Raw genomic sequence first — 12,404 nt, forward strand, 5'->3', positions numbered from 1 at the left:
TGAAAGGTCAAAGGTCACCCCGGCTCTGTCTGCTGCTGCTGCTGCTGGATGTCTCATGTTGGGACGAGCTGATTTGGTTTCAGAGTTTTTACTAACAAATGTTGTTGTCTGCAGTCACGTCCTGCCATGTCGACTCAAACTGGAGACACTCGTTACACAGAGCTGTTGCAGATTAGAAAAGATCAGTTTACATATCTGAACGTCTTTCTAAAAGGTTAATAAGACACACACACACACACACACACACACACACACACACACACACACATACAAAGACACACCACACACACACACACAGACACACACACATACACAGATACACACACAGACACACATACACAGATACACACACACACATACACACACACACACACATACACAGATACACACACACACACACACACACACATACACAGATACACACACACACACACACACACACATACACATACACACACCCACAGACACACACAGACACATACATACACAGACACACACACACACACACACACACACACAGACACACACAGACACACATACACACACATACACATACAGACACACACACAGACACACACAGACAGACAGACAGACACATACATACACAGACACACACACACACACACACACATACACACACACAGACACACACACACATATACACACACACAGATACACACACAGACATAGATACAGACACACACACACACACACACACAGACACACAGACACACACACAGACACGCACACATACAGACACACACACACAAACACACAGCCTAAAAAGGAAGGAAGGAAAGAAGGAGGGAAGGAAAGAAAAGAAAGAAGGAAAAAGTAAATAAGGAAATAAGGAAGGAAAGAAAGAAGGCAGGAAAGATGGACAAATTGAAGGAAAGGAAGAAGGAAAAAAGGAAAGAATGAAAAAGGGAAGAAGGGAAAATGAAGGAAAGAAAGGAAGGAAAAAGGGAAGGAAGGAGGGAAGGAAGGAAAGAATGAAAAAGGGAAGAAGGGAAAATGAAGGAAAGAAAGGAAGGAAAAAGGGAAGGAAGGAAGGAAAGAAAAGAAAGAAGGAAATAAGGAAGGAAAGTAAGAAGGCAGGAAAGATGGACAAATTGAAGGAAAGAAAGAATGAAAAAGGGAAGAAGGTAGGAAGGAGGTTTTAAGGTAAAACTACAAATATTAGAAGAGAAAACAGCTGTTGAGAGAAATGAAGTGAAATCAGAGGAAATGTAACTTTCTGGTGAAAAAAGCCGATTTCGGTCACTTTGGGAGTATTAGAGATCATATGTATCCCTTCAGGAATAATTCATTGATTTCTCCCCCGGGAGGACCCTAACCCCGCCCCCCTCTCCCCTCTGGCCCCGCCCCGCTGGTTCTGACTCCCTGTATTTATCAAGTTGTCGGTGTGTGGCTGATGCAGAGTCTCAGACGCCAGAATGGAAACGCTCCTCGGTGCGCTCACTGGCACACCTCCCTCCTCTCTTCCTCTTCTTTTGAATTGCGCAGCGGCACTAAGGCAGCAGCAGCACGCCGGGACTCGTTTGAAACATATTTAGAGAAATAAAAAAGCGAAGAAGAGGATGATTATGATGATGAGCTGATCATGTGTCTGTGGACCAAACAAATGATGGATTGAACTTTAAAAAATGTCCAAGTGGGATTCGGATTCTTCTCGGTTTGTGGAATATGTTAACGAGAGATTTTAAACACATTTTCTTCTCCAAACTGCAACAAAGAGTCCCAAAAAAGCGGAGTAAAGAGGACTCTGCTTCACGTTTCAAAGCAGGCTGTTGTTGAGAATGACCAAAGACATCCACATAACGATGTAGTAAAGAGATCTCCTGCACAGCATCTTCGACTGGATGGAAGTAACCTGCACCGAGAGGCATCCAAGCAGTGCGTAAAACTGAGCCGTTACGCATGGAGAAAGCTCGGGACTGAGCTTTTCTTTTTATCCTTATTTTGTTTGTTTTTTTGTGGTTTTAACTCTGACAAAATAGAGACAAAGTTATTCTACTCCTCCTCAAACAGAAAATGAGTAGCTGTCTTTTCCGACTGGCACTCTTCGTGGCTTGCGCGCTCTCCATCCGCTGCACCACTGCACCCGGGACCGAGGCGGAGGCGCACACAGCGTCCCGGGATACCTGCGCGTCCTGCGGCGTGGCTCAGCCGGAGGACCCGGAGTCCGGCCGGCTGAACGTGGACTTCCTGGAGGCGGTGAAGAGGCACATCCTGAGCAGGCTGCAGATGCGGGAGAGACCCAACATCACGCACCCGGTGTCGAAAGCGGCCATGGTGACGGCACTGCGGAAGCTCCACGCGGGGAGGCTGCGCGAGGACGGGAGGGTGGAGATCCCCAACCTGGACGGACACCCGATGAGCAACGACGTGCTGGAGGAGAGCTCGGAGATCATCAGCTTTGCGGAGAAAGGTGCGTGATGGAGACGTGCTGCACGTTTTCAGGCTTAAATTGAACTTTTTCTAAAGAGAAACTGACATAAATCTGACACTTCTAACGAGAAAGTTCAACCTGATTTCAATTACGTTTAACATTTTTCACACATTTTCTTAGAAACAAACCACAGAAAGTAAGATCAGCCACTGTAAGTGTCAACTTATTTCAACAAAATTAAGAAAACATTTCGATTTTTATTGAGAAATTGGAAATCCTCGTAGATTTTTTGCTGCGGTTTTTTACAGAAAATTAAAGCAGGACTCAGTTTACCGTGATATCATTTGTCTTTGCAACAATCCAACACATCCTGCCGGGAGAAGAGCTGACAGCATCTTGCACTAAGTTCGTTTTTGAAGGATGAGAAATGCAGCAGAGGCAGAGATGATCATGATGCAGCTAATCCTAAACATTCAATTAGGCTACCCCCTAAAAAAAATATCCTCTTATCTTTAAAAACACACAGCATCCAAACCGGAAAAGTGCATCAATTTATCAATGAAAAACTTAAATTGAACTTATGTGTGGCTTTTTGACGCTGCAGGTTCAGTGAAATGAAGCAGGACACTTTGTTGAACTTTGAAACTCAATATCTGAAATGTTATCTGATGCATAGCTGGTGAACCTGGCACTCTGCTTTCTGTATGTGTGTGTATGTGTATGTGTGTGTGTGTGTGTGTGTGTGTGTGTGTGTCTATATATATACTGACTGAATGAGAAACAACCCAAGGAAAATGCTGATGTTGAACAGATGTTGATACAGGGGCTTGAAAACCCGCCAAAAATAAAAGCACAGGCTGTGCAAACAGCTGCCATACCTGCATGGTTGAATATCGCAATTCCCAAAGCTGTATTAATACTTGTTTTTACACTCTGCGCTTGCACACTGACTATAAAAACAAGTCCTGGGGTGTCATCATGTGTCGGTTTGTACCCTTGAAGTCACACAAAGCTGTTCAGAGAGTTAAGAAACATTAAAGTGTGGGATTGTGCAGGCAGCTGTGCATATTTTACGTCAAAAAACTTGGAAACAGGATGTTATCGTATAGATTTATCGATCACAGAATCGCAAAACATTTGAATGTAGTTTGGTGAATGGAAAGCTGATAATAATTTAGATTTTTTAGCATGGGTTTTGCTGCATTTGGTATCCTTTAATCCTGCTGTTTACAGAGTTTAGAGACAGCTTTACATTCGTTAAGTCTGTCAACAAACTTGGAAAGAGGATGTTTCCAAGTTTTTCCAACAACAAAGTTGTCCAAAGTCCAAGAAATGCAGAAGTCATGAATGTAGTTTGGTGGATGGAGAGCTGAAAGAGCTGTTTTTTTAAGCATGCTGCATTCGTGTGCTGGAGAGAACGTTGGACATCTGGGACTCCTGGCTTCCACCCCAGTGCTGTGTTCACTTTCCTAGAAACCCTGGGCACACACAGACATAAACTTGGGCAGCTTTGCTCGGTGTCGGCGGAGGTTTCGCTCCCCGCTGAGAGCCTTTTAGTTTCAGATGTTTCTCTCTGTGGCCGCTGTGTTGCAGACCTTCCACCTCGGCGCAGTGCGCCTGCCAGTTGGCTGCGTTACGGGCCCTGAGCAGAGCGGCTGTCAGCGGGGACATGGCACGGCGACAAGGCTCAGAGGAACAATTTACTCAGGGACGGCTGAAAAGAGGCTGAAAATGATCAACGACACCACCTGCTTCGCCCACGTGTGTCCGTCCACTCCAAGTGTCTGCGTTGGCGTATACATGCATCTACATCCAGGATATTGTGTGTTCATGTGTGTGTGTGTATGTGTGTGTGTGTGTGTGTGTGTGTGACATGGCAGTGTTGAATCAGTCCCCTCAGTATAAGGTCAGAGCTTTTGTGTCGGCCGTCGCGCGGCCTGAATGCAGATTGATGGGCTGAACCCTGCAGCCTGGCACCCCATTAGAATTCACAGAGTGTGTGTGTGTGTGTGTGTGTGTGCTAGTTTTAGATTAGTTTCAGTTTTTAAGAAAGGTTGAGTTTCAGTTTTTATATATTTAGTTTTAGTGTGTTTTTGTCAGCGCGGCCCGGTATAATCCCCCCTAGCTCATTCACTGTTTTTGAATAAAGAGAAGGAAGTCCAGTCCTAATAGCCACCACATTTAACCATTTGAACGTCGAGGATATCATGCACGTGACTTCTCCATTTCTCTGTTTGCTCGAGCACTGCGTTGTGGCAAAGCTGGCTTAAAAAACAGAAGAGAGTCATCATTTTTGTAGCCACAGATTTCCAGTAAAGATCACACAGAAATGCAGAAATGCCGACAAAAATTCAGTTTGAAGTCTGGTTTTAAAGCTTAATTTAAGCCTAAATTTAGCTTTTTACTACGACATTATAAACAGTTTTTTGGGAAGCAGGGGTAACTCGCATGTTACACAATCTATGCTGCAACACAGTGCGGCTTCTGTATCTGTCTGTTATTCTGCACTAAACACTTTTCACCAGAAACAAATTTAAGACCTAAATATTTGCCCAATGTCCCAGCAAGCCAGTTAGAGCAGCTGCTGTCTTTCTTTTTTCAATGATCACTTGATTCAAAAACACTTTCTGACCACTTAATATCAAATACTAATTCACATTTGCGGTCCTTGTCCTCCACCTCTCTCTGTCTTTGAGTGTTATCTTGTCCTGGAGTTCATGTAAAAATCTCATTACCATCTCAGACAACGCAGCTGGTGATCTGTGACCAATTAATTCTCTCTCAAACCGTCATTTAACTATCCTCCTCGAACTCATTGTGAGACGACCACTCCCCAACAGCCTCCAGCGCCATTCAGCGGACTTGATCAGACTCCTCCGTTGGTTTATATCTACATTACAGGCATCTGAGATGTTGCCTTGAGCCCGACAGTTCGCAATAAGTGAGCTATGTCACGTTTGATTGAGTACTTGTTGACAGACCTGCAAAAATCTGCACCTGCAGCTCATCTTAACCTCTTGTTTTCATTTTGTAGGCACTTAACTTCTTGATTTTTATCTCGCCTGGGCGATAACGGCGCTCTAATCTGAAGCAGCCTGATCCAACATCTAAACTGCTGCTGAGTAATGACTCAGAGATTACCTCGTCTTGTGATGGATGAGGTAATGCCTGTCGAGGCTCGCTTTGATGATCACCAACAAAGTCTGCTCCCTTCGAAAACTTTGAATAGCATTTGTGCACATTTCTGTAGTATGAATGCAACACGCGTGGAAGCTTTTGCGATGCCTGGTTGGTCTTTTCCTCAGATACACAGATAGGACGTGTTCTGTATTTCAGCTACACAATCTCAAGTTCATGTGCCGAACTCTGTGTCTTCTCTCGCTCCGATTTCCCAGAAACTGTCAATCTCATTTCCTCTGGGTCTGCTCTCAGAGTTCAGGAGGTTCAGACATGACGAATGACTCATCTTCTTCACCTGACAGCTGTCAATCAGCTCGTGTTCGCCTTGCATCTCTCTAGCTCTGGTGCTTCGTTGGTGCAAAAGCAGAAAGTGATGTGAGACTGTTGGTCTCAAAGCTAGAGCTCCCGGGTGGTTTACATGCACGTAATAATCCAGTTTTTGCTCCTTATTCTGAAAAAGACATTATTCCTCCAAGTTGTTTACACAGATAATAAAAGTTAATATTCGACTAATATTCACGTTTACATTCAGCCGTGCAAAACAGGATTTTTTTTCTTCCAGTTTTTGAGTGATGGTGGACTTGTTCAGCCGCGTGAACACAGCCTCCCTCTTTCTTTCCTTCAACCACCTTCTTGAAAAGGTTGGCGTTGCGTTGTTTGCTCATATTCAAGACCACGTCTTTCATAATGTTTAAAAGTAGCTGTGTTTCTCCTTCCGACCAGAAATGTGGGCTTTTCTTTTGGGCCTTAAACCGTTAACAGGCAAGATGCCGAAAACTGTCACAAACTGCGGTAAAAACCCTGATTGATGTGCTGTATACATGTCCAAAGAATGCTTCTAAAACCTGAATAATACCAACATATCACACACGTCTTAATCAAAAAAGAAAGCTTTGTAAGCAGCTCAAGATAAAGTACCTACAATGTAAAACACAGTCAATTAAGGAGCTTCTAGTCCTGTTTCATCAAACCATCAATTACCCAGGAGAACTCTCAGGATATTTACATGTCTCGGCTCAACATCAAAACTTTATCCTTCCTTAATGGGACCACTGGCTTGCTAAAAGACACACAATGAAAGCCCAATAAGTGAAGAGATGAATCAAATGCATCTTTCATGTTTGGTTTAGTTCAAGCACTTGTGGTATTCGTTAGTTGTGGGAAAGTTGCAGGGGAAACAGAAAGGATTAATCTGTAGAAACTTATCTCTAAGAAAGATGTTGAATGAATTTCAGATTGTGGCTCTGAATCCCTCGGTTGCCTTGCTTCCAAAACCTTTTAAATCGTTCCACAAACGAGCTGATGGTCCCCGAAATAAAAAGCCTCTGACCATTTGCAGTCTGCTGGTTGCAGCGGCCACGGCTTCTGAGAATCAGCTAATGTCATGTAAATGGTTTCTCTTGCGTCTTCATTCTTCCAGTTTTGTTGCTGCATCTCCCGCACTGCCTGGCCCTGCGACACGCTCTCAGGCCTCATTGTGAGGACAGTTAGGCTCCATAAGATCTCATTTTCAAGCAGCATTCAATGCAATGCCTTTGAAGCTTTGTGTGCTGCTCTCTTAAGCCCCCCCCCTTCTCATATTTAGGCCAATTCGGAGGCCAAGTGGCCCTGCGCCCAACGCCTTCCTGTCACAGTCCGCAGGATCTGTGCTGCCACCCTGAACTGAGTGAAGCCAATTTTTTTTTTACACTCTGGAGTTTTACTGACAAATCTGCTACATTTGAATCCATCCTATAATAATCTGGGCTGCTCTAATTGCAAAGCAAGGATCCCCAACAACGCCGAGGAAATGTGGGGAACTTTTAGCTTGCTCAATTATATTAGATCCCTTTAGAAACCTAAAATATTCAGGGCTTTTTAGAAAACACCCCCCTTTCATCCACCCCTACAAGCAACAAGCAACTCTCAAATATGTTTTAAAATATATATTATATATAATATATAAATACTTTTTTTTACTTATACATCCATGGTAAAAAGACATGTATTAAAGGGCCGCTATGCAGTTTGGGCCATTTCTTTGCTGTTTTTCTGGCTTTTTGCTGGCAGGTTTCTCTATAGAGCTCCTCCTACAGGTTTCTCTATAGAGCCCCCCCTACAGGTTTCTCTATAGAGCCCCCCCTACAGGTTACTCTATAGAGCTCCCCCTACAGGTTTCTCTATAGAGCCCCCCCTACAGGTTTCTCTATAGAGCTCCTCCTACAGGTTACTCTATAGAGCTCCTCCTACAGGTTTCTCTATAGAGCTCCCCCTACAGGTTTCTCTATAGAGCCCCCCCTACAGGTTACTCTATAGAGCCCCCCTACAGGTTTCTCTATAGAGCCCCCCTACAGGTTACTCTATAGAGCCCCCCACAGGTTATCTATAGAGCCCCCCTACAGGTTTCTCTATAGAGCTCCCCCTACACCTATAGAGCCCCCCACAGGTTACTCTATAGAGCCCCCACAGGTTTCTCTATAGAGCCCCCTTACAGGTTCTCTCTATAGAGCCTCCCCTACAGGTTTTCTCTATAGAGCCCCCTACAGGTTTTCTATAGAGCTCCCCCAGCACGTCTATAGCGCCCCACAGGTTCTCTATATAGCCCCCCACAGGCTTACTCTATAGAGCCCCCTACAGGTTTCTCTATAGAGCTCCCCCGTTACAGTCACTCTATAGAGCCCCCACAGGTTCTCTATAGAGCCCCCTCACAGGTTTTCTCTATAGAGCTCCCCCACAGGTTTCTCTATAGAGCCCCTACAGGTTACTCCTATAGAGCCCCTCTACAGGTTTCCCTATAGAGCCCCCTCTATAGAGCCCTCCTACAGGTTCCTCTATAGAGCCCCCACAGTTTCTCTATAGAGCCCCCTCTACAGGTTTCCTATAGAGCCCCTCACAGGTTCTCTATAGAGCCCCTCACACGAGCCCCCACAGGTTACTCCTATAGAGCCCCCCTACAGGTTTCTCTATAGACCCCTCTACAGGTTTCTCTATAGAGCCCCCTCTACAGGTTACTCTATAGAGCCCCCTACAGGTTTCTCTATAGAGCCCCCCACAGGTTTCTCTATAGAGCCCCTCTACAGGTTACTCTATAGAGCCCCCCCTACAGGTTACTCTATAGAGCCCCTCTACAGGTTACTCTATAGAGCCCCTCTACAGGTTACTCTATAGAGCCCCTCTACAGGTTTCTCTATAGAGCCCCTCTACAGGTTACTCTATAGAGCCCCTCTACAGGTTTCTCTATAGAGCCCCCCACACGATTCTATAGAGCCCCCCACAGGTTTCTCTATAGAGCCCCCCTACAGGTTACTCTATAGAGCCCCTACGGGGTTCTCTATAGAGCCCCCCTACAGGTTACTCTATAGAGCCCCCCACAGGTTTCTCTATAGAGCTCCCCCTACAGATTACTCTATAGAGCTCCCCCTACAGGTTACTCTATAGAGCCCCCTACAGGTTACTCTATAGAGCCCCCCTAGTGTTACTCTATAGAGCCCCTCCTACAGGTTACTCCTATAGAGCCCCCTACAGGTTACTCTATAGAGCTCCCCCTACAGGTTACTCTATAGAGCCCCTCTAGGTTACTCTATAGAGCCCCCCACAGGTTTCTCTATAGAGCCCCCACAGGTTTCTCTATAGAGCCCCTACAGGTTTCTCTATAGAGCCCCTTACAGGTTACTCTATAGAGCCCTCTACAGGTTACTCTATAGAGCCCCCTACAGGTTACTCTATAGAGCCCCACAGGTTACTCCTATAGAGCCCCCTACAGGTTTCTCTATAGAGCCCTCTACAGGTTCCTATATAGAGCCCCCCAGGTTTCTCTATAGAGCCCCCTACAGGTTACTCCTATAGAGCCCCCCTACAGGTTACCCCTATAGAGCCCCTCTACAGGTTACTCTATAGAGCCCCCCACAGGTTTCTCTATAGAGCCCCCTACAGGTTACTCTATAGAGCCCCCTACAGGTTTCTCTATAGAGCCCCTCTACAGGTTTCTATATAGAGCCCCCCCTACAGGTTACTCTATAGAGCCCCCCCTACAGGTTTCTCTATAGAGCTCCCCCTACAGGTTACTCTATAGAGCCCCCTACAGGTTACTCTATAGAGCCCCCCTACAGGTTTCTCTATAGAGCCCCCTACAGGTTACTCTATAGAGCCCCCACAGGTTTCTCTATAGAGCCCTCTACAGGTTTCTATATAGAGCCCCTACAGGTTACTCTATAGAGCCCTACAGGTTACTCTATAGAGCCCCCTACAGGTTTCTCTATAGAGCCCCCCACAGGTTACTCTATAGAGCCCCCTACAGGTTTCTCTATAGAGCCCCTCTACAGGTTTCTATATAGAGCCTCCTCTACAGGTTTCTATATAGAGCCTCCTCTACAGGTTCTCTATAGAGCTCCCCTACAGGTTTCTCTATAGAGCTCCCCTACAGGTTACTCTATAGAGCCCCCTACAGGTTTCTCTATAGAGCCCCTCTACAGGTTTCTCTATAGAGCCCCCTCTACAGGTTTCTATATAGAGCCCCCCCTACAGGTTTCTCTATAGAGCCCCCCCTACAGGTTACTCTATAGAGCTCCTCCTACAGCTTAACCATTCCAATGACTCCGAAGCTGTTCAGTTAAGGTAAATTAAGCTAAAAAAACTGCATAGTTCCCCTTTAAAAGCTCAAAAAAACCCAACTTCAGATCACTAAACAAAGACTTTAACTGGAGAATCGATCATTTTAACCCAGCCCTAGTTCTTACAGATGCTCAGTTTTTGGTGGTTGTTCAGAGTCTCTCATGTGTTGCTTTATTAATAACCAATCCGTCTATGTGTCACTGTGTTTTTCCTCCTTTAGATGACATGGTGACCTCCAAGTCCAGCCTGTTCTTCCTGATCTCCAGCGAGGGGAACCAGAACCTGCACGTGACGCAGGCCACGCTCTGGCTCTACTTCAAGCTGCTGCCGCTGCCGCCCCCTTCGGAGGCGCGCTCCCGGCGAAAGGTGGCGGTGAAGGTGTACTACCAGGAGCCGGGCCTCGGCAGCAAGTGGGACCTGGTGGAGAAGCGCGTGGAGCTGAAGCGCAGCGGCTGGCACACCTTCGCGCTAACGGACGCCGTGCGGTTGGTGTTCGAGAAGGGCGATCGTCGCCAGAACCTGGACGTGCGCTGCGACGGCTGCGAGGCCGAAGGCGTCGTGCCGATCCTGCTCAACCACAACGACGAGTCGCACCGGCCGTTCCTGGTGGTGCAGGCGCGACAAGTCGACAGCAAACACCGCATCCGCAAGAGGGGGCTGGAGTGCGACGGCAGCAGCAGCCTGTGCTGTCGCCAGCAGTTCTACATAGACTTCCGGCTCATCGGCTGGAACGACTGGATCATCGCGCCCTCGGGCTACTACGGGAACTATTGCGAAGGGAACTGCCCGGCCTACATGGCGGGCGTGCCCGGGTCGGCCTCGTCCTTCCACACAGCGGTGGTGAACCAATACCGCATGCGTGGGATGAGCCCGGGCTCCATGAACTCGTGCTGCATCCCCACCAAGCTCAGCACCATGTCCATGCTCTACTTCGACGACGAGTACAACATCGTCAAACGGGACGTTCCCAACATGATCGTCGAAGAGTGTGGCTGCGCTTGAGTATGTTTTACTGCCGTTTATTTAAGGAAGTGGAAGTGAAGAACTTAAAACTGCGAACAGATTCACGATGATACAACAACAACAAAATGAATATAGAAACAGAATATTTATGGGAGATAAGAGAAAACATGAGCACACACAATCTCATCCACACATATCTACACACCCTCATGTATGCCTGCACAAAAACTTGTATATATATTTATGTCTGTTGATATATTTCGTTATAAAACTGTTTCTGTGTAGAAACGATTCAGTCTCCTTCAAAGGGACGTGAAGAGTTCTCTTCCAAATCTTTAAAAATCCACTTTGGAAAAACAATCAATCTCTGAAGTTCCTCGTTAAACACATCTCTAAGATAGAGAGGATCTGGTTTGCTAAGACTTATGTAACCTACTAGCCTTTACAAAGCAGCATCAGTTGATGTAATTCCCTGCTATCAGTCACGTTGTTAGAGTAGGCACCACTTGTGTAGAAGTTTTGGAATTAAACTCTTCATGTGTAGAACGTAAACCCAACCTTGAGCGTGAAAATAACGTCTCCAGAGGAGCCTTACATGAGTCACAAAGAAGATCGGGGTGATTCAACTATGCCTCTTTTTGCAAGAGAATCGTGTGCAAACACACGGGACAAGCACTGAAAATGTTATCGGTCAAACTTCACCAACATACAGCACTTCTGGCCATTCACACTACGTCTTAGAGAAACTTTGTTCCACGATAAAACGAGTGGATGCGAACTTTTGGCGTATTCCAAAAAACGGATGGACACTGAAAAACACAATCTGTAGAGACTTTTCAACAAGGCTGACGCAGTCAATAAACAGTGAAATAATCCTTTTAACTAAAAGGTAGAGTGGGAATGTGAAGTGTCACACCCGAAATTCCCTGGAGGTTGTTTCCGATCTCTTCACAGCTCTGGATTCTTGTCTTTTCATGATGTTAATTGTTGAGGACGCACTGTTGCATGTTTCTAAAAGTTGGAAGAGTATTTTAACTTTTTATAGGGTGACCCTGACTTGTGATGGGATTTCTTCAGATCTTATCTGTTTTTTTCTCAACTCCTGTCTGCAAATTATGAATCCATTTCTCAAATAAGTAATTTCTGCACTCGATTTTTCCTTAAATCTAAGAACTTGCAACCTCAATTTACTTGATTCCCTTGGAACAATGTCTCGCCTCAAAATACAAAATCGAGCACCAAATTATACCTCAAATTTATATCTTTAAGTACTTTGACA

The 12,404-nt window shown here is 45.7% G+C and overlaps 1 protein-coding gene across 1 annotated transcript; it reads left to right on the forward strand.

Moving 5' to 3' along the window:
• The first annotated feature begins 1,429 nt into the window (after positions 1-1,429).
• Positions 1,430-12,145, forward strand: LOC120554615 (inhibin beta B chain-like). Its single transcript, XM_039793630.1, has 2 exons — positions 1,430-2,431; positions 10,383-12,145. Exons 1-2 carry the CDS (start codon positions 2,035-2,037, stop codon positions 11,162-11,164), a joined length of 1,179 nt encoding a protein of 392 aa, XP_039649564.1. The 5' UTR covers positions 1,430-2,034; the 3' UTR covers positions 11,165-12,145.
• The last annotated feature ends 259 nt before the right edge of the window (positions 12,146-12,404 follow it).

This window comes from Perca fluviatilis, chromosome 24 (genome assembly GCF_010015445.1).
Source record: "Perca fluviatilis chromosome 24, GENO_Pfluv_1.0, whole genome shotgun sequence".
NCBI classification, from domain to species: Eukaryota; Metazoa; Chordata; class Actinopteri; order Perciformes; family Percidae; genus Perca; species Perca fluviatilis.

Excerpts from the sequence above, each read along its gene's own strand:
- LOC120554615 (XM_039793630.1), top strand. The coding sequence starts at position 2,035 with ATGAGTAGCTGTCTTTTCCGACTGGCACTCTTCGTGGCTTGCGCGCTC. Across the intron at positions 2,432-10,382 it reads CATCAGCTTTGCGGAGAAAG|ATGACATGGTGACCTCCAAG; the intron begins GTGCGTGATGGA and ends TTCCTCCTTTAG.